The sequence below is a fragment of the Malus sylvestris genome, chromosome 1, assembly GCF_916048215.2.
Source record: "Malus sylvestris chromosome 1, drMalSylv7.2, whole genome shotgun sequence".
Taxonomy (NCBI): Eukaryota; Viridiplantae; Streptophyta; class Magnoliopsida; order Rosales; family Rosaceae; genus Malus; species Malus sylvestris.
Window position 1 is genome coordinate 29008809 of NC_062260.1, and position 22661 is coordinate 29031469.

Here is a 22661-nt window from a genome sequence, read left to right on the forward strand (position 1 = left end):
ATTGTTGAAGCTTTGTGAGTGAAGCATGTAGTTTGAGGTAGTGTTCCCTTAATTTCCCGAGTGAGGAAAACTTCTCGGTTGGAGACTTGAAAAATCCAAGTCACTGAGTGGTTGTGAGACTGCCGAGTATCAAGGTGCAGTAGCATATGGTGGGAGTCCCCCAAGTCTTCAGGCGAAGAGAGTTGCCGAATGAGGTGTCTAGCTAGTAGTCAATGTCATGAGTAGGAAAACTTCACTTGTTTCTTTTCGAAGTGGTAACCCAGGGCTCCTTCTTCATATATTGTTTTTTTGTTATGAAGATGTGTTAGGCCCAAAGAAGTGAAGGCCTAGGCCCTTTTTTTTTTTTTTTTTTTTTATTTTTTTTTTGCTCCCTCCCTTTTTCTTTGGAATGTTTGTACAGATATCTATAATGTGGCCTTTGTCATGATTTTGGAGGATGGGTGTATTCGAATCCAATGAGGGGTAGGGTATGACTCATTATCATGTGCCATGATTTTGCCTTCCTTTAGCTTTTCTTTTGCTTTGCTTTACCATTTTTGCTTTCCTTTAGTCTGCCTTTAGCTTTTCTTCAATATAACACCATTTTCTGTGGCTCAGATCGCAAAACCATCTTCATGAAAGTTGTTCCTTAGCTCGTGAACTACAACATATCCGAATTGGAGATCCATCGGAGCATTAAAACTCCAGAAATTCAGGTATGATGAGTGATTGTTCGTCATTTGTATATCAACGCGTCAGACTTGTTGTGAGCTTCAAAAACTCCATTTTCTCTTGCTCAGATCAACATACTTTCTTCATCGAAGTTGTTCCTTAACTTGTGAACTACAACATATCCAAAATTGAGATCCCTCGGAGCTGTATAACTCAAGAAATTCAGGTATGATGAATGACTGGTTATTATTTTTCTGTCAACCCGTCAGATTTGTTGTGAGCTTCGAAACTCCATTTTCTATTGTTCAGATCAGCATGCTTTCTTCATTGAAGTTGTTCCTCATCGTCTCTTTCATAACATATCAAAACTTCAGAATGAACTAATGGTTAAATATTTCCAGATCTTCGAAACATCACAGCAGCTTCGAAATCTGCAAGAATCCGACTGTCATGTTTGGAGCTTCAACACTTTAATTTCCGTCGCTCAAACAGAAATGGTTCCTTCTTGAAAGTTGTTCATATGCTCAAAAACTATAGGGTGTCCAAAATTCAGCTCCATTGGAGAAGAGCAGAGGTTGCAGAAATTTGATAGATGAAAGGAGGCGGAAGAGGGAGGGAGAGAAAAAGTCTCTTGGGTTGGATTTCTATTTTGGGGCAGATTTGTAAGATCCCGTATTTAATGTGTATACATATGTACATATATGTATGTATTTATACGTATGTATTTATATGTACATGTACGTATGCATTTATATGTATGTATATATAATTAGTTTGTTTTGACTGACCCACCTGGCCACTTAGAAGCCAACACAAATATTTTGAATGAGATTGCCATCTCTTCTTGCGGTCTATGACTTAAGACCACGTGTACTCACCTGAATTAGTTGCTATCTTCTTTCTCCTCAGTGCCTACAGCTAGCTTAACAGCTGTGGTTAGCCGCCAACTTCAACCAATAAGGGGCTTTGTAGTTTCCGTTTAGTAACCTATAAATAGGAGATCAACTCCATTGTTTTCGAACACAAGCTAGCATGCAATGCATGCTTTGCAGCTCATGTGGTTGTGTTTGTATATATATATGTTGAGAGAGAGAGAGAGGAGAGAAGAGAAGACAAATAGAAGGAAGGGATTAAGAAATCAAATAGAATCAGAGAGAAGGGTGCTGAATTATTCGTATTTATCTTCCTGCGTGGGATGTCAGCCTGCAGCAGGGTAATGATTCGCAGCTCTCTTTGTTCTTTGCTTAGCTATTTTATGTAGTAAATCGTTGTCTTTCATGGTTGCTTTTAGGCAGAAACTGCAAAACTATTCTATATAACGTATACCTATTTTTACAACTACAGCCTTTTGGTTTCAAGTATGGTATGATCAGTTTGTTCACTATATAGTACTGGATAATGCAAAGCCTGTTTTGATTTAAAGTGTTGGTCTATTTGTAATACCCTTATAAAACGACTTTTACAATTCCAACTCGGTTGGAGTATTATTTTGTAAAATAGTTCATACTGATACATATCAGGAAAATATATATGTATATATGTATAATATGACAAAGCTTTTATGCAATTATATAAGCCAAAGTGTTTTGAGGAACTTGTATTATACAGTGAGCTATATATATATATACATATATATATATTGCTTATTTCCTAAATCCTTTTACATTCAAACGTCTTCTATTGCAGTTGCCTTATTTCATATCGACCAAAATGACTTTTGAATCAAGTGGTGTTAGATTAGTAATACCAAGTAGTCTAACTAGGGTTACATTTGTTATGCATTTTAGTGATTTGCTTGTACTTGTGAAATAGGAATTGATCACAATAGTGGTGCACTCTTGTAATACAGAGTTGGTGCAATGCTTTGGAGTCCAGGTAGGGGAAATACGGCAGACCTTTACATATATTGATTCTATTAAATTTCGTGAAGTACTATATTTGTGTTGGTTGATTAATGTGGTTGGACATTGTTTGGATTATTGCTTCAGTTGGTTGTTTACTTGTTAGTACTACTGAAATGTTATTTGTTGAGATATTGCTTGTGCATCACTCATGTGTCAGAAGTGGTTGGAACTTTGTAGGTGAGAAAGGAATTTGGAAAGAGGGTAGTGGAAATGATCTTTTGTGTAGTTGAGTCAAACTCTTAGCAGGTACCAGGTCTCAGGTGAGCCCACAGTGCACATATTCTTTAAGGGTAATTCGGGACTGGCGACGAAGAGTTTTGGCAAGATGACTAACAAAAGGGGAAATTGGGATGATTGAGTTACATGGGGTTAATTTGTATAATAGAACATTCGAACCACCTCTGCAGGGGTAAAATGCATGGTATGGGACATGCAGGTCCGTGTGTTTTATTATATAAAGTAACGGGGGTAGCCGAAGAGGTTCAATTGCATTCATGCATTATTATCAATAATGATTTGATATTTGGCTATATGATTTCATGACACTTAATTTAATATTGTCAATTTACTGTAATAAGGTTATGTCCCTACTGAGCTGTTAAAGCTCACCCCTTTATTGTTATGCAGGTTCACGAACTAAACAATCTAAGAGGGTAGACGAGATGAGATCGGATTAAGTGAGGATAGAATTTTGTATTTCTTTATTTTAGCCTTGTAAAGAATTATTGAGTTATTTTAAATAAGAAGAGTTTATTTTCCAACCCGTGTCAATTTCCTTTTATTTATTTTTAGTTTTTAGTTCACGTTTCGGATTCGGGTTCAAGTTTTTACTACCGACCCCGGGTCCGGGGCGTGACAAGATTCCAATTTTTGTAGCACCTTCATTATTGATGAATTGCTTGTACTTTTGTCCATTAAGAAACCTGGGACTTTGGCTTGTTGTTGGATCTATTATAATATGTTTGGAAACATATATAAGTGAATAAATAAGAAGGAAGATTTTGGGCCCTTGTGGGTGTAAAACAAAAAATGTTTATGTTTACCCAAGTGTTTTTGTACAAGTTCAAGGGCATCTTGGGTTTTGTGAACAAAATTTGTTTATTTGGAGCAAGGTTTTGTGTTGAAGCTTTGTAGGTGAAGCTTTGGTGTTGAAGCTTTGATGGTGAAGCTTTGATGGTGAAGCTTTGTAGATGAAGCTTTGTAGATGAAGCTTTCTAGGTGAAGCTTTGATGGTGAAGCTTTGATGGTGAAAGTATGTAGAGGGAGCTTTATAGGTGAAGCTTTTTTTAGGTGAAACTTTGTAGGTGAAGCTTTTTTAAGTGAAGCTTTTCGGGTGAAGTTTTTTGGGTGAAGCTTTGTGGGTGAAGCTTTTTAGGTGAAGCTTTGTGGGTGAAGCTTTTTTAGGTGAAGCTTTTTGGGTGAAGCTTTTTGGAGGTGAAGTTTTTTTTTTGGTGAAGCTTTTTTAGGTGAAGCTTTTTGGGTGAAACTTTTTGGATGAAGCTTTTTGGGTGAAGTTTTGGAGGTGAAGCTTTTCGGGTGAAGCTTTTTGGATGAAGCTGTTTTTTTTTTTTTTTTTTTTTTTTTTGGCGCTTGACACGGTCTTCATTTGCTTGTTTTGTAATGACTGTGGAAGACGGATTGCTTTCTGATTGAGAAGGGTTCCGGCATCGCTTTGCACCATCTTCATGTGGGTAATATAGGAACTTCCTTATGTTTTGATCATGCATGTAGTGATAGAATTTGTTTCTTCTTATTGTAGATGTCAGAGCCTGGAAGTTCTAGTGATGAGGGCTCTTCTAGCTTTAGCTCTAAGTCTGAGTCTGCAATGTCGGAGTCTTCAGGGTCTTTGTTAGAGTCCTGTACTAGAGAAACATTGGATGATCTTCCCAACCGTCAAACTTTAGCTATTGCTAGTTCTTCCTCCATGGCGTTGGGTGAGGGGGTTGTTTTTGATGCCATACCCATAGTTCGCTCTGAGTTCACAGCAGACCATCTAAAGAATAACTTGTTAGATAATGAGAAGCAGGTTGAGGCGCTAAGGCAGTCATGTAATATCCCTCGTAGTGTAGGGATACGTTTGGTACATGATGAAGAATGGCCTTCTGAGCCTCCCCAGGGTCATGTTATGTTCTACATCCAGATATTACTGACTTTAGGGGTGAGACTACCTTTACATCCGTGGTTGCAAAAGATGTTATCTTTGATCGGATATGCACCTGGGCAACTCAATCCTGGTTTCTGGGATACTTTGATTGGATTTTATATCATTTGGATGGAGTGTGGGTTGTGTGAGCCTTCCTTCCATCAGTGGCGTTACTGTTACAAGATGCGCCCAGCAAAATCATGCACTGGTTATGCCGAGTGTGCATGTCGGAGTGAGAGAGAGCGTATTGTGTATGGTAAGAAAAAGGCATACTACACATGGAAAAACCGTTGGTGCTTTCTGTATAATGATTGGGAGTATGATAAGGGTGTCACGCCTGAGCGACATGTGCTTACTCACTTCCAGACTGTAGGTTGTAACGTATCAACCGTTCGTACTATTTGCTATTTGTTGTGGTCTTTTCTTGCTTCTAACACTTTGCTTCATGTAGTGACGCGGGGCACCATCAAACTGTTTAGGCAGGAGCTATCTGACATAGAGAAGGTGTTGAGGGTGCCCAAAGAGGATAGACACTTAAGCAAGCTACGACCCTTATTTCGTCGGTACGGTTTCCAACCCTTAGTTTCCGAGAGCCAGGGACGATCGAGTAAGTTGTATCCTTCATGTAAACTTTGCTCTTTTCCTTACTTTATTTGGAAAGTTGTATTTCTTATTTTGATTTTCCTTATGCAGTGGAGAAGGTAAGCAAGAAAACAGGGACTAGCACCAATAAAAGGAAAGCACCAGTGTTAGTTCCTTCGGAAGACATCCTACCGCATAAGAAAATTCATAAGTTCCGAGGGGAACCATCCGTTAGACCTAAGTCCCAAGATGGGGTCCTTAAGGGGCCTGCCTTTAGGAAGACTGGAGTCGAGGCCGTTGAAAATGCTGCTGCCGTAGTTGCAGGAGAAGGGAGCCGACTGTTGCCTCCTCCTCTTACTATGGAGCACACTGTCCAGGAAAGTGATCCTGGTTCCCGCCATGAGGGGAAAGGCAAGGAAAGAGCTGGCAGTGTCCCGTGGAAGGACTTGAGGGTTGCCACGCGGCCAAAGGATTTTGGGGATATCAACAATTGCTTGGCAGGGCGTCGATTCGCCTTCGATGAGCTCGGAGAGCCCTTAGCTAAGGATGAATCGGATTGCGACCGAATGTTGAAGCTGTCTTCATATGTGAGTGTTACTTTGTCATTTCCTTACTTTTTCCTCTTTATTATCATTATTTAGGTAGTGATGATCGTCTTGCCATGCAGGTCATGGCCGAGTATCACGACAGACTGCAAGAGGTTGAGCGGTACAAGGCAAAACTGAAGGAGAATAAGCAGCTTGTGGACGAGGCCCGAAGGAATAAGGGACTTTTGACTCAGGCTCTCCAACTGAAGGACGAAACCATGGAGAGCTTGAAAAGGCGAAATGGTGAGAACCTAAGGCTTAAGAAATTGCTTGAGGCAACTAAAAAACAGTTGGAGGTGGCTACCTTGGAGGTATCCAAGGTTAGGGGAGAATTGGATGGTGCCTTAGTTGAGATTTCTGAACTGGAGAAGAGCATTCCAACTGAAAGGGAGGCTGCTGTGCAAGAATACTTAAGTTCTTCGACCTTTCATCTTGCTATTAAACCCTACTGTGCTCAAGAAGCTCGCTTTGAAAAAAGGAAATGGATGGCCGTCCTTGATCGTTATGATGATGGGAGCATTCTTCGAAAATACCACGAAGATATAGATGAGCATCATCGAAAGGGCGAGACATTTGTCCTTGCTGTTGATCCTAGCAGCGAAGATGAGTCTGATAATGAAGGTAGTGCTGATGCACAGACTCAGCATGGTGAAGAGGATCTTGGGGATGCAGAGGATGATGGTAGGACGCGGAGTGATACTCTTTATTGAATTCATTGCCAAATGGCCTTCATTACATAGGATGCCGAACGGCTATAGCTCAACACTTGTACATCGTGAGTCTATTTGTAGTAGTACTTCAAGTGATCAGCGTTCCATGGATGGCCAAGGGTCTTGCCATCGGAGCTTCTAAGTGTGTAAGAGCCAGGGCGACTGATGCCAATGACTTTATACGGTCCATCCCAGTTTGGACTAAGTGTGCCTTCACTCGGGACTCTGTCGCAGAGTAATCTTTTCTTTAAGACCCAGTCTCCTATTTTGAAAGAACGAGGCTTGACCCTAGAGTCATAATAGTTTGAGATGCGCTGCTTGTAGGCGACATTCATCAAGTGAGCTTGGTTTCTGTGTTCCTCGACTAAATCCAAGTTGAGGGTGAGTTGTTTGTCATTTTCACTTTGAATGTAGTTCTGGACTCGGAATGTTGCTTGCTCGAGCTCAACAGGGACAACCGCCTCTGTGCCAAAGGCAAGTGAGAATGGAGTTTCTCCTGTTGAAGTCCGATATGAAGTGCGATATGACCAAAGAACTTTGGGTACAAATTCTGGCCAACAGCCTTTAGCTTTGTCCAAGCTGGTTTTCAAAGTGCGCTTGATTATTTTGTTGATGGCCTCAACTTGTCCATTAGACTGGGGATGAGCTGGAGAGGCAAAGCATAAGTTGATGTTGAACTTAGAGCAGAACAACCTGAACTTCTTGTTGTCAAACTGTCGCCCATTGTCAGTGACTATCGCATTGGGAATGCCGAATCTACAAAGGATGTTCTTCCACACGAAGTCTTCTATCTTTGCCTCAGTAATGGTTGCCAAGGGTTCTACTTCGGCCCACTTTGTGAAGTAGTCCACTGCAACGACTGCGTAACAGACTTTGCCCTTCCCTGCCTGCATTGGGCCGATCAAATCAAGTCCCCACTGAGCGAAGGGCCAAGGGCTGATCATAGGAGTAAGAGGCTCTGGAGGGGAATGAGGAATAGTTGCATATCGTTGACATTTGTCACATGAGCGGGATACTTTGATGGCATCCTGGTGGAGTGTTGGCCAGTAATATCCTTGGCGAAAAGTCTTGTGTGCTAGGGACCGAGATCCAGCATGATCTCCACAGACTCCCTCATGTATTTCCCGAAGGACGATTTCCGCCTCGGCAGGCGTAAGACACCTTAAGTATGGCAGGCTAAAATCTCGCTTATAGAGTTGATCATTGATGATCAGGTAGCGGGTAGACTTGTATCGAATTTGCTTAGCCTGGACTTTATCATTTGGGAGGGTGCCATGAGCAAGGAAATTATAGATCGGGGTGATCCAACTATCTCCCTGTTGTAAGTTGAATACTTCTGCGGCCATGGTGCTTGGTGTTGCCAACAGTTCGACATGAATTTTTCTTCCAATCTTGTCTTCCACAGCTGAGGCGAGGCGAGCCAGGGCGTCTGCATGACTGTTTGCCGCTCGAGGAACTTGGGTGATCTGGTAGTGGAAGTGCTTGAGCAAAAGTTGTGTTTGCGCAAGATATGCTGCCATGGAGCTGTCCTTAGCATCAAAGTTGTTGGTAACCTGGTTGACCACTAATTGGGAGTCACTGAAAATATCAATTTGTTTAACCCCGAGGTGTTTGGCCAAACGTAATCCTGCTAGAAGGGCTTCATACTCGGCCTCATTGTTTGATGCCTTGAATTTGAAACGAAAAGCATACTCCATTGCTACTTTGTCGGGCGTAGTCAAGACTAGTCCCGCTCCACAGCCCTGTTGGTTGGATGAGCCATCAACATACAGACTCCATGCTGAGGTCGTTGATTCTACTTTCTGAGCTTCCGATGGTAATGAAGCTACTGCTTCAGGTGTAGAAGCAATGTCAACAGGATATGTGAAGTCGGCGATGAAATCTGCTACTGCTTGACCTTTTTCGGCTGGTTTTGGTTGGTAGGAGATGTCAAACTCACCCAATGCTATCGCCCATTTGATCATTCGTCCAGACGTGTCAGGACTCTGGAGTATCTGTCGAAGAGGGTGATTGGTAAGCACGATGATGGCGTGTGCTTGGAAATAAGGGCGAAGTTTCCGAGCAGACATGACCAATGCTAGAGCTAATTTCTCAATGTTGGAGTATCGTGTCTCCGCATCTTGTAGGGCCTTGCTAGCGTAGTAGACGGGCCGTTCGACACCACTGTCCATTCGAATAAGAACAGAACTGACTGCTGAAGCCGAAACCGATAGATAGATGATGAGAGTGTCACCAACTTCTGGTTTGGAGAGCAGAGGGGCTTTACTCATGTACTCTTTGAGGTTCCTGAATGCCTTGGCACATTCCTCCGTCCATGTAATGTACTTCTTATTTCCCTTGAGTGCTTTGAAGAAAGGAGCACATCTGTCTGTGGCCTTAGAGATGAATCTGGTTAAGGCTGCCACCTTGCCAGTAAGGCTTTGGATGTCTTTTGAAGTTATTGGCTCTTTCATGTTGAGGATTGCTTTGATCTTTTCAGGGTTAGCTTCAATGCCTCGTTGGCTAATCATGAAGCCTAAGAATTTGCCAGAGCCCACGCCGAAGGCACATTTGTTGGGGTTCAACCTCATTCGATACCTCTTTAGAATGGTGAAAGTTTCAGATAGGTTGGTGATGTGTTGGTCAGCATGTTTGCTTTTGACTAGCATATCATCAACGTAAACTTCCATGTTCTTCCCAATTTGTTCGGCGAACATTGAATTGACCAGTCTCTGATAAGTTGCTCCTGCATTCTTTAGGCCGAAAGGCATGACTTTATAGCAATATAGTCCCCTGTCAGTAGTGAAGGCCGTGTGTTCTTGGTCTGAGGGGTTCATGAGGATTTGGTTGTATCCTGAATAAGCGTCCATAAAGCTCAAGAGCTCACACCCTGCCGTAGAGTCTATAAGCCTGTCAATAAGAGGAAGAGGGAAACTATCTTTCGGACACCCTTTGTTTAGGTCGGTGTAGTCAACACACATCCTCCACAAGACCTTTTGAAGCGAAAGACTTTCTTTGGTCGGATTTTTCCTAACAAGGACCACATTTGCTACCCATGTCGGGTAATTGACTTCGCGGACAAAGCCTATGCCTTTGAGTTTTTCAACTTCTGCTTTCATTGCCTCGTATCGTTCAGCGTCATAAGATCTTCGCTTCTGTCTCACCGGCTTGATCTTGGGGTCAATACTCAAACGATGACAGATGACATCGGGAGAGATGCCTGGCATGTCCTCGTATGACCAGGCGAAGACTTCAGTGTTCTCTTTCAAAAAAGATATCAATGCTAACCGAAGGGGTGGTGACAATGTGGTGCCAATATTCACCATGCGGTCTGGATGATCTCTTGAGATAGGTACCTTCTCCAACTCTTCAGCAGGTTGGGCTTGCTGGGTGAAAGAGTCATCTCGAGGATCATCGGGTTGATTGTTGCTATCAGGAAGATCCAAGTTCGCTTCATCTAGGCTGGTCTTTGTGACTTGGTCATGTACAGACAGGGTTTCCTTGGGTCCGGGCAAGTGTTGTTGCTTAACTGAAGTGTTGTAACATGATCGTGCACTAAGCTGATCTCCTCTGATGTAGCCGTTGCCATGGGGGGTTGGAAATTTCATCAACAGCATATGCGTGGATACCATAGCCTTGAGATCATTGATGCCTGTGCGCCCAAAGATGACATTGTATGCCGTTGGGCAGTCAACCACTAGGAAGTTAGTGGTAATGGTAGCCGTGTAAGGGCCTGTACCAATAGTAAAGGGTAAATGTATGCTCCCTAAGGGTTGCACAATATCACCGGAGAAGCTTATCAGAGGAGAAATCGAGCGATCGAGCAAGTGTTCAGCTACACTGAGTGCCCTGAAAGCTTCGGCAAACATGATATTGACCGAAGCCCCTGTGTCTACGAGGATTCGTCGAACATCAAAGTTGGCTATGTGAGCCTCCACGATCAATGGGTCGTTATGAGGGTAGATGATGCCTCTTTCTTCCTCAGGGTAGAAACATATCGGATCCCAGTTAGGCTTTTGATACTTCCCTCCCCTGATGTCTTCCACGTGAAACACTCGGTGACCAGGCCTCAGAATTCGTTCACTGTTTTTCATGGCCCTATTGGAAGATTCAGATATGGGTGTGCCGCCGCTTATGGAATATATGACATTCACCTGGCGTTGGTTACGGTTATCCCTTTGAGGGTGAAGAAGGAATTGATCAATTTTTCCTTCTCGTGCCAAAGCTTCAATACGATCACGGAGGATGATACATTTCTCGCTATCATGGCCGTTATGCTCATGGTAGCAACAAAACATGCCCGCGTTATTCGGGGGCGTGTAATCTGGGTGCCTCGGCTTTGGCTTTGGTATCAGGTGAGCTATGCTGGGGTAAATGGCCGCGCATGTGGCATTCAAGGGCGTGTATGTCTCATACCTTGGGGTAGGGGGTATCTTGACGCGGGTTTGACCCACTGCATTGACTGCCTGGGGGCGAGCGTTATTGTGGCGATACCCTTGGTTATCGGGATAGTGTCCCTTACTCTTTTTACTGAAAGGAGAGTGGTGAGGATGGAAATCCTTCCTCTTGCCTTGAAATTGATATGTCTGTTGATTCGGTGAAGCATTATGCAAGGCATGGGGAGGTGCCACTGCTGTTTGGAAAGTCGAGGTCTTCTCATTTAGGTGAGTCTGGCTTCCACCTCCCACTTGTTGATAAAGGATGGTTGTAGGGGGTTTCTCCTGATATGTCTTTGCCTCGGCGGAGGCATGGTTATAAGCCTGCGCCATCACCTCAGAGTAAGTCTTCCAAGTATTGGCATTGATCATGTATTTAAAGAAACAATCACGTAGGCCTGCCGTGAAGGCTTTGAGGGCAGTCTTGTCGTCTGCCTCGGCACACCGAGAGTATTCATGGCTGAAGCGGCCAGCATACATACGTAATGACTCGTCTGGCTTCTGGCGGATAGTGTACAAGTCATCTGCAGAGTGCAAGCGATCGGTTTGGAAAATGTGTTGGGAAACAAATAGTTTCCTCAATTCCTCAAATGAGTCTACCGTCTCAGGTGTAAGACGACAATACCAATTTAGAGCTCCACCAGAGAGGGTGGAGGGGAAGAGAAGACATCGCTCTTCGTCGGTGTGCATCCGGTATGCCATGGTGGACTCAAAGAGGTTAAGGTGCTCAATTGGGTCCTCTTTTCCAGTATAAAGTTGCAAGCCAAGCTTTTGCTTTGTCTTTGCTTGAAGGGGGGTGTTGAGGATCCTCCTTGTAAGAGGGCCGGGCCTGGGTTGGTTCCAGTCAGGTATTTCAGCCTGACGTTCAGCCTTCAACTTGTTTACTTCCTCAAGAAGTTGTAGGACAAGGGGGTCCTGAGCGGAGTTATGTGTCACTGGAGCTTTCTTTCGTAAATCTCCATCTCCTATTGGAATTAGGAAGGTTTGATCAAGGGCATGTGATTTTTCCCTGGACTCGTTGTACTGGCTTCCAGGGTATGTCTGTCGGAACACCTCTGAGTCCCCTGTACCCTCATGTCTCTCTAGGACTTGTTGCCCCTTCCCCAAATTGGTGGCCGGCTTGGGCCGTGGCAGGGGACCGAGTCTCTCAGAAATCCTTGGGTCATTAATCTTTGAGCTTATATGGATGGAATTCTCTCGACGTTGCTTCAGGAAATCCCGACAATCGCGAAAGACGGCTTTCGATCCTTCTGCCCCTTCAACAAAGAGGTGTCTCCCTCCACTTCTCATGGTTCGGGTCGAAGCAACTGGGTTAAGAGAAGCCTCATGTTGATTATCAAGTCGAGGGGTAATCTGTTCCCTATCAGGGATATCTATGTCGAATGCATGTGACCCTCCATGTTGGAGGGCACCCAGTTGATGGTTGACTTCCACGGGGGCAACAAGCTCGCGTGTCTGAGCTTGCCTAGCTTCGTGGAGTGTCTCGAAGAGCTTCTCATATTGCTCCTGGAGGACCTCATTCCTCATTGCTATCTTGTTGTTCTGAGCTTCCAACTCATCGACTTTAGCTTGAAGAAGAACTCGTTTTCCTTCCTTCTTTCGTTGTTTCGCACTATGTGCAAGGGGGGTGTCATTCTGTGTGCTGTGGCTTCCTTCGCTTCCCATGTTGGAGAGGGATGCCTGATCAAAAGAAAGTGTACGAATGATAGAAACCAGCTTGACACAGCTGAAGAGAGTAGGAATAAGTGTCGTTTCCCACAGACGGCGCCAAATGTTGATGCACAAAATCAGCGAAGACTTTGGTACAACAGAAAGTGTCAGGTTTTGTGACCTTCGCTTGGTTGCTTCGGTCACTAGTGAGGATAAGTACGTAAATGAATAGAGACAGAGAAGCAAACACAGGATGTACGTGGTTCACCCAGATTGGCTACGTCCACGGAGTAGAGGAGTTCTTATTAGTAGTGAAGGGCTTACACAAGTACAAAGGATCAAGCTCTCAATTTAGTGAGTTCTTGTGAATGATTTAACACAAATGGCATTAGGCCATATTGTGGGGGAATGACCCCTATTTATAGAAAAACTTGTAGCTTTGTCACATTGACATGTGTCATGTTATGATTGGTTCTTGATGTCGACACGTGTTGCGCTCTGATTGGCTTCTAATCTTGACACGTGTCGAGTAGTGATTGGCCTCCTGGTCGGAGGGGAACTCTTCTGGGTCCTTGACAGTATAGCGTTGGCCGGTGCTCGGTAGTTTCGGGATTGGTCAAGTATGGTACAAACACAATATATTTTAATTCGGGACGGGTCGTCACATCTCCCCTTGCTGCCAAATTTGACTGCACCTTCAATTTTTTTAATTAATTATGAAATGTTTTTTCTTAATTTTTTTATTGGTTTAAAGCATTGCCTTTTTGACACACCCCGATCCGGATGATCCAGGTGTGCTGGTCGTCACGTGGGCGTGACGTAACCATAGGCGTGACACGAAAGCAAAATAACAACATAAATCAGCAGAAATTCAAACCAAACTCAAACATAACCACCTACGAACATAACCGGACGAGTTATAAGGTAAACACATAAGTTCAGAGCATAGGTTAACTGCAGTCAAGTAGGACTAAAATAAAGTACATCACCCTCAAGTGAGTCCTACATGTCAAAAGTCTGTCAGAAAGCCGGAAAAGACCTCGAGAGCCACCAACCGCTAAATTAGAACCTGGAGGGGCGCAAAACAAAATGAGTGGTTCAGTAAAACCAAAGATTTTCCAAAACATTTCATTTAAAACATTTATAACCCCTCACCGTAAAACCTGTATACTTTCCCAGAAAAATATATATATATATATATATAAAACCATATGAAATCTCAAAACTTGAATCCCAAATCTTTAACATTTTTCAAGAAAACATGCCATGCCATAAATCAAATATAAATCAGGTGAAATAAGAATCAATCGAAGACCCTGCAGTTGGTCCTATACGATTAATTCAACAGCTCAATATCCCACTAAGCCGGAGTCACCACCTTGACCTGTACGGCCCTACTCTGCACATCACTCGGAACTACGTAAGGTAGTCTATACGATGAAAGGTGTAAAAATACGCTCTAGTGTTTCTCTCATCATATCTTCAGCGCGCATAACTAAGGTCACCCACTAGTCGGAATCACGCCTAGTGATCTGTACGACTAGCATGTCGGAACCCTCACATGGTCTGTACGACATCCACCTACTTGGATCCAAGACGAGCGTGCGGTGTGGTGAATAATATAAGCACTAACACCTAGGGTGCAGGTTATGAGCTCAAAACATCTCAACAACAACCAATTCAATGAATAAATGAACTCACCTGACTTACCTGTGCCTCCACTGCACCATGCAACATGTATGCATCATATATCAATCATATAACTCATATGCAATTCACATTTTTCAAATAATTCTATGCATGGCATTTTCTAAAACATATTTTCACATAAAATCATTTTCTGGGAAAAATCAATAGTATAAAGGTAATACGAAAACAAAACTGCCCACTCACTGATAAGTCGACGGGTCGTAACCCCCGTAGCGTCCCTGGATGCGGTCGTCCTCGGTATACGTCTCACCTATATGCGAAACAACTATAAAAACGTTAATTTTAAACACATCACCAATATTTCGAAATAACTTCTCACACGATGCTCAATTTGGGTATATGAATATACCACATCGACCTACTCGACGCCACGAGCGTCGGGAAATTTTTAGAAACAATTTTGGACACCCCACGCGCCCTCACGCGCCGGCTAGGGCTCGGCCCTACGCGCAGGCCACGCGCGGCATGTGTCATCTTCTTCACAGGGCTCGCCGGACTGGTTTTTCCGGTGGCCCGATTCCGGCCAAACTTTAAACCTCTTGTTCTCCTTCGTTTTTCACCCATTTTCTTCGTATTTTATATCAATTTGAAGCCCTAAGAGTGTACTATCACGTTGGACTAGTTTTAGGGTCTAAAAAGCAAGAAATCTCATTGAGCAAAATCCAAGGATTCGGCCAACTTTGAAACCCACGATCCCGACGTCCAAATCCTTCAAACGAACGTCCCCGAGCTTCCTTAGGACCTCACTAAGCTTGCTATAAGCTTGAATTTCCCTGAAACACAACATTTTACGTTCGCATGAACAGTACCCAAAAATGGAGGTTTCGGATTCCACGTGAAATCGAAGGTTTCACTTCCTAAAACTAGCACCAATGAACTCAGGACGTCAAAAGGATGAAGATACATACCTTATTTGCCTCGATCCGTTGAGTTTTGAAGGGTTTTGGTGGTGGTCCGTACGTTGAGGGTGAGGGAGAGAGTGAGAGATCGCGAGGGAGAGAGAGAGAGAGAGACACGGGGGAGGGATAGGAGGAGAGTGCTGATTGTGTGTGGTCCAAATCAACCCTAACCACACAAAATGAAATGTCCTTAATCAAATTTCAAACTTTTCCAAAAACTTAGGGAATTATGCATACTAAATATCATGACACACACATACCTTGATACCCGTCAAGGGTAATTCCGTCAATTTACGTCCCCGATATTAATCTCGGGACGGGCTGTGACACTTTTAATTTCTTTTGATTATCAATGCAATGTTTAAACATTTTTATACCTTTTAATTCATTTTCTTTCATTACCAATGCAAAGAAAATAAATATGAATGTTTGTTTATGTTAAAATTTGACATATTGGGTGGAGAGTAAGAGCATCTTCAAAGGAGATGTCAAATTGTCCAAATCAGCAATAACGGTAACAAAAGACAGCATTAATGTTTTCCAACCGAGAAGCCAAATCTGGTGTGGCATAACATGGATTGACATCTCTCCCTCTTGCTGCCAAATTTGGAAGCACCTTCAAATTTTTTTAATTAATTATTCGATGCTTTTTATTAATTTTTATTGGTTTAAAGCATTATCTTTTTGTTTCTTTTATTCCCAATGCAAAGAAAATACATATGAATTATTATTTTATGTTTAAAATTTGACATATCGGTTGGAGAGCAAAAGTTTAAAAGATGCAAAAGTGCCACGTAAGCCTTCAAATTTAAATTTTAGATTTAAAATTTGACTTCTCCTTTGGAGATGGTCTAAGACTTTAAATGATGTCAAAGTGTCACATAAGCTATCAAATTTAAATTTTATGTTTAAAATTTGGCATCTCTTTTGGAGATGGTCCTAAAAGTTTGAATAACCATGCAGGGGATTCAGATTTTAGTGTAAGGAGCGGCACACTACTTTATTAAACTGATGTAGTTATATGTGTGATTAATAGGGAGATTTTGAACTTGGTGCAAGAGGACTGACACATTACAATTTCTCGTGTGTGACTGATAAGGGTATTCAAACTTGGTGTGAAAGGACACACATTATCCTATTTAACTGATGTATCACATGTGTAACTGATAGATGCATGAAAACAAATACACTGCTTTAACCAAATAACCAAACCCAATTTTGTCTGAACACAAGATAATTGAGTTATGTATTTTGGTTTTAGTTGTGGGCTTGTGGAAAATATGAAAAGAATTCTTATATCTTTCAATGTTTTGGAAAACGATTGACTCTGATGCCTCCTCCGCTATTAAGGAGTTAGTTTTTTCTAATTGCTCTAAGCAGAAAGGAGGTAACCTAAGTTATTTTTAATTGCTCTGAATGAAAATGAAGTAACCTACAAAATTAAATATCTAAGTCTTTGATTCTTTATGATTGTTTTGATCCGGTTAAAAAGTAAGGCTACAAGAATCTCAGTTACATCTTTTAGTCTATAAATATGTGTCTGACGCATGTGGGAAAAGCCCAAAAAACAAAGACAAAAGAACAAAGACCAAAGAACAAAAACTTTGACAAAAAAAAAAAAAAAAAAAAAAAAAAAAAAAAAAAGAAAAAAAGAAGAAGAAAAACAAACAAACAAACAAACAACAAACAACAAAGACAAGTTGTGTGAATTCAAATTTTGTTGTTCACGCAAAGACTTCTCTTGTCTTGATGTGATAATATATCTACAATGTAGGTAGTAGTTGGCTGCACATTTGTCACCTCAAAGTGCAACAAAATATCTTAGACTCTATAATTGGTCTAATTGTTCACCTGTGGGAAAAGCCAAGAAATTTTCTCCACAAGGGACCAACAACATCAAATTAACATAAAAATATAGATAATGCTTGTGTTTTATACGAAGGACTGGAGAATGCTGTTCTCGGGACTTATTTGTCCTTCCACTTACGACTAACGAGTTTTTATCGACGAACATCATAATCAAAACCGTTCATACTCTTTATCATCACCTAAAGATCGTATAGGCAAAAAATTTATTCAATTTGAAGATCTTTTAACAATTTATCATATAAATTATTCAAGTCGTCATTGAATATGGATAATTGGATTTAGCTCTTGTTTTCTATCCAACAAGTCAATTTTCTTTTTTGTTTTAATTTGTACTCATATATTTATTTATTTTTATTGTGCCCATATCTTGAAAGAGAGTCGAGTGAAGCTGGCTAATGGCAATCAACTCAGTTTAAATTGAAACCAAATCTTAGACACAAACAACTCAGTTCGAGTTGTACTACGTACCTATGAACTATTTTAAAGTTTTAGCAAGGCAAGTTGAGATCGGCTGCAGGTCAAAATATTGGGATTCATAATTTAATTTTCTAATCCTGCTACGGTGCTAACCCAACAAACAGAGAAATTTTCTACGTCCACGTAATATAAAATAGAGAGACACAAAAAATATATTATTTTTGTCATTTGTAATGACATATGAAGTACCGTTTGAATATTCGATACACAAAAATATTTGTCCATCAAACACTTCTTGTACACGTGTGCCAATTAGTTTTTTATTTTAAATTAAGAAAAAACTTTTTGGTTTTTTTTTTACAACTAAAATTTATTTTGGTCACTGTGTTTTTTATATTATAAATTTGATTTATTCTACTAAGTTTGCAATGGTAGTCACTTCATTTAAATATATGTTAAAAGTATAATAAATATTCATGTACTAATAAAAATTCATAATGATAAAAAAGGTTTAACTCTTTATTTAATTATATACTAGTACATGCCCACACACAAAGTGTGTATGAAATATTTTATTTTTGCTTTTAACATTGAAGGAGAGAGGAAGAGAGAGAGAACATGGGAGTGGGGAGAGAGGTTCATTTTTTTTTTTAAATTAGACATGATACAATCACTTGCAGGTAATGCTTAAACAAAAAATAGCAAAATTTATTTTGTAAAATTACGTAATTGTCCTTAATTTTTTTGTTGCAGGTAAGACTTAAACAAAAAACAGCAAAATTTTATTTTGTAAAATTACGTTAGTGTCCTTAACTTTTTTGTTGTGGTAGAAGAAAAAAATGTATTTTCACATTATTTTGGTTAATAAAGAAGGTTTCATTAATATGTAGTTTAGATTTTTGTTTTGAAGTTAAAAATGTTTTTTTTAGTCGAAAGTTAAAAAATGTTTTCAAAAAACTACTTAAAATATTAAAGGTAACAAATTAAAGTAATCACCATAGTAGTGCAAAGGAGTTGAACCCTTGTGTGACGGCGTGGATTCAAAACTTGTCGATGACTAATCTAACATCTAATATAATAAAATCTATCATTTGACAAAAACAAAATTAAAGTAATCACCTACTACATGAGTTTTATTTGAAATTTAAATTAATTATTCACAATGTTTGAAATTATTATTTTAAACGGTTTCGAATATAATCACGAAATTTTGTAAATAAGCCACGAAGTATGTTAAGAAAGAATTCATCCTTAATCCTTCAAGAGCCAAATCCTTTTCCTTTGAATGGAAAGGAGATATTTAGGATTATGATTGTTCACCATTTTAACTCTCTCCTAAACAGATGAACTGAAGCATGAGTGACGTGCAATTTAATTAGTATTTGATGAAGACTTTAGGGTTGAGACTATCTGAATTAGAAAACCTTTTGCATTCACACTTGGGAAGCTGGCAACAACTGGATAGCCAATGTGACATGCAATTTAATTAGTATTTGATGAAAGTTGAGACTTTCAGAAGAAAAAAAAAATTTGCATTCACATTTGGGAAGTTGGCAACAACTGGATAGCCAATGTGACATGCAATTTAATTAGTATTTGATCAATGTGGACTATGATTTTTTAGAGTCTGACTAAGGTAGATCAGAATACACTTTTTTAGAAGTCCAATCATGAACTCAACAATTTCCGTTGTGAAGCTAACTGAACGGAGAGATGCCACCATTAGTGGGCAAAGTCCAACGACTTCGCTGAGATAGATCATGCTTGTTCCGCGAGATTTGAGAATCTAATCCTGCACATAATCAACAGTTTCCTATAATTTTGGAGTCCTTACAATCTAAGGATTGGTGTGCGCCGTCAGTAATCACACTCCTAAGAGATGCAATATCTACTTCCTAGATATCCTCTGGGATTCTCCCACCGAACTCAACAGTTTCCATTGTAACGAAGTGATGCCACCATCAATGGGCAAAGTCCGAAGACTTCGCTGAGATAGACCATGCTTGTTCCGCAAGATTCAAGAATCTAATCCTGCAAGGAATCAACAGGTTACCTATAATTTTGGAGTCTTTACAACTTACAGATTAGTGTGTGCGGTAAGTAATCACACTCCTAAGAGAGTGTAATATCTACGTCCTGGGTATCCTTTGGAATTCTCCCCTTTTCACAAGGATTCTACTATCCTCAAATGTCATATCCACAAATGGTATGAATACGCCATTCTAGGGTTCATCGCTGGTAATGCAATCTCTGCATACTTATTCTCTTACCCACTGTTTGAGTCTTAATATTGCTTACTAACTTGACCGTTGGAAAGCCTTTGACCGGCACACCCCCTGTCTTTGGCTTGCTTACAGTTGAAGGATTTAAGCATCTCCACCAATTATGGCGGTGCACAAATTTAGTTCCAACAATTGATACTTTCGTTGAGGGTCGAACTCAAGTTACTCCTGACCAGATCACTCTACCACTAATCTGCTTTAACACAACCAGAATCAAGGATTAATATATCAATTTTCATAGTTACACACTACTAATCAACATCAATATTATCTTATAAACATACATATAAGTATAGAGTTTGTATTGAAAAGACTTTTATGAAATCAATAGTAGAACCATTAATATATTAGTTCCCTGATATGTCGATATGGGACATGCTTCAGCATATATTAGTTCACTGATATGTACATATACTATTAAACATAGTAGAAAATTGATCCATTTATGAAGTGAAGAGAGGTCAATATTGAGGAACATACAGCACGTCTGAAGTTTTTTCATACAGAGACTAGGGCTTAGATATCTTCCGGTTTTCGTCAGGAGATCAGCAATCAGCATCTTTGTGTACTCTCGATTTTCTCTTTATCCACCTCATGATGTCTTCCTTCGTATGCTCAGGGTGTTCACTCGTGGATATCTAGTTCCGTACATCTTGCTTCTTCGTCTTAATCCTTTGTCCTATGTCCTCTGATTTTACTGCTTCATCTGCATAAAACTCTGAATTGACACAACAAACACGCATAATTAATTGATGCAAGGATAGGGGCCCCTGAATTAAGCTGAAAGAAAATGTACTGAAAAATAAAATAACTTAATTAATAGCAATACCAACCTGCACATTCCAATTCCAATGAGATATAAGGACTGCAAACAAGTTCTCCCACAAATATGTACTTATTAGTCAAATTCGTCCCAAAATTACTGCAAAAGATTAGTTAAGTTATAATATCGGAGATGCTAATACAAACAACGTTACTTAGCAACATTACCCTCATTAAGTTTTCATTCGTTACTTGTGATATCGCAGGCCTACAGCTACTAAAAACATTTTTTTAATTACACTACCAAAAAAAAAAAAAACACTGTTTTCCAGACGGAAAAATTTTGTCTGCGTAAAAGCCCATTGGTTTACCAGACGGAGGTCCGTCGGTATGAGTTAGTAGTGCCAAGCTTGTCGCTCATATATTTACATGACAGTCACATAGATCGGTCGGTTAAGAAACTAATTGCTTGACGAACAAGTTTGTTGGGTTAAATAAAAAAGAAAACTAATGAAAATGGCTTGAAAACTTTGAGTTTTAATGATAAGGATAAAATGAATAGTACCAGGATTGACTTTTTAGTGTAAAAATGTGATTTTTCGTTAAAATGAACAGTACCAGGTGTTTTTCGTTAAAGCTTCCTAAATAAAATTTACACGACGAACTTGTACTTACCGACCAAAAAGTTAGTCGGGTGAAAAGACATTTACGCGATGGAGTAGTTAGACGACAGAAAGGTACTCGTTGGGATGTCATATTTAAATAATGGTGTGAGATTATGCCGACAGGCAAGTCCATCGGGTAATATATGTTTAAGGGCTGGTTTGGTATTGCTGTGCTTTACAAAAAAACTGCTGTGAGAATAAGCGGTTGTGCTGTGAGAATAAGCGGCTGTGAAATAAATCAGCTGAGTGTTTGGTAAACTTTTTTGTAAAAGTGCTTTTGAAAAAAAAAAGCAGTCTGATAGTGGGTCTTTTCATTAAAGAAACACTGTAGCTCCGTGTGCTTTGAAAAAATGCCAGTTTTCCAAAGCTACAAATAGCAGCTTCAGCTTTTTCCTTTGATTTCAGCTTATTCTCACAGCAGCTTCTAAAATAAGCCCTTTTTTTCAGTTTACCAAACACCTAAAACCCTCACAGCTTTTTTTCATGAGTGCTTTTTTTTAAGCACCTCACTCCCAAACTAGGTCTAAGAGATGGCACCTCCGTCTAGCAAAATTTTATAATAATAAAAAACGTATAAATTTTATTAATTAATAAATTAAAAAAATTAAGTACAGAAAGTAAAATATTAAATACCAAGAGTTAAAAAGAAAATACTGTAAAAATAGAAATAAATATATACAACCCAAAAAAAAAAAAATGTTCGTCTAAATATATTACCCAAAAAAAGGGAAAATGGAATCGTAAACTGTGGTGGGGTGGCTCATGGGCCGACTGCACGATGTGATCCTGGGACAGCCGCCGGAGAAAACAGTCTTTCCCTTCCCGTCCCGGGGGTGGGATGGTGGAATCGTAATGCCAGAAGCTGTTAAGCTTTGGGATACGATTAAGAAGTTCTAGTGGACTAATACTAATTCCTTTTGGCATGCCAACTCCTCCTCCACCTGTCTGGAATCGGTCTCGATCCCTGCAGTGGAAGTCGATGAAGAACAAGATCTAACTTCCCGAACCCGACCTGCTCCTCGGCCGCGAAATTCCTTGCCCTTCCTTTGGCCAATCCGGTCTATCAGCACCTGAAGAGATACCTTTGGGTCAAGTGTCAACTTCTCCACGGGCACGTCAGGATGCTCCTGGGAGAGATTAGCGAGGTACTCGTCTTTCTTCTGTACCATCGAAGTCTATAAAAAAAACAAAGAATAGTTAGATCAATTACAATTTAAACCATAATTGTAGTAATAAATTATAATTGAAAGTTATTAAAAAAAATAATACTTACATAAATCTCGTCCGCGACCTCGTTGCCATAGTTGGCGTGGCTCTCCCCCAAACCACCACCTTTGAGAACTTTTCCCCAGCCTCTTGCCTTTCCTCGATCCAGTAAGATAAAGGTTGAGAACCGAAGTGGTGCTCGTACGGCT

General features: G+C 40.4%; 1 protein-coding gene and 2 long non-coding RNA genes across 4 annotated transcripts; 2 read left to right on the forward strand and 1 right to left on the reverse strand.

Annotated features, from left to right (window-relative positions):
• Window positions 1–507: 507 nt before the first annotated feature.
• LOC126624534 (uncharacterized) lies at window positions 508–3347 on the forward strand. Of its 2 annotated transcripts, XR_007624132.1 has the most exons (5): window positions 508–695; window positions 780–877; window positions 1053–1864; window positions 2464–2526; window positions 3183–3347. It is a non-coding gene; the product is annotated as an uncharacterized LOC126624534 (long non-coding RNA). The 2 variants fall into 2 exon arrangements; XR_007624133.1 differs by lacking the exon at window positions 2464–2526 and having other exon boundaries at window positions 3183–3346.
• Window positions 3348–3862: 515 nt separating this feature from the next.
• On the forward strand, window positions 3863–13410 carry LOC126615445 (uncharacterized). The gene is made up of 4 exons (XM_050283273.1): window positions 3863–5305; window positions 5392–5867; window positions 5948–6560; window positions 13397–13410. Exons 1-4 carry the CDS (start codon window positions 4315–4317, stop codon window positions 13408–13410), a joined length of 2094 nt encoding a protein of 697 aa, XP_050139230.1. The 5' UTR covers window positions 3863–4314.
• Window positions 13411–13502: 92 nt separating this feature from the next.
• Window positions 13503–14774, reverse strand: LOC126624539 (uncharacterized). The gene is made up of 2 exons (XR_007624135.1): window positions 14536–14774; window positions 13503–13711 (listed from the first exon to the last, which is right to left on the reverse strand). It is a non-coding gene; the product is annotated as an uncharacterized LOC126624539 (long non-coding RNA).
• Between the last annotated feature and the right edge of the window lie 7887 nt (window positions 14775–22661).

Excerpts from the sequence above, each read along its gene's own strand:
- LOC126615445 (XM_050283273.1), top strand. The coding sequence starts at position 4,315 with ATGTCAGAGCCTGGAAGTTCTAGTGATGAGGGCTCTTCTAGCTTTAGC. Across the intron at positions 5,306-5,391 it reads CGAGAGCCAGGGACGATCGA|TGGAGAAGGTAAGCAAGAAA; the intron begins GTAAGTTGTATC and ends TTCCTTATGCAG. Across the intron at positions 5,868-5,947 it reads TGTTGAAGCTGTCTTCATAT|GTCATGGCCGAGTATCACGA; the intron begins GTGAGTGTTACT and ends CTTGCCATGCAG.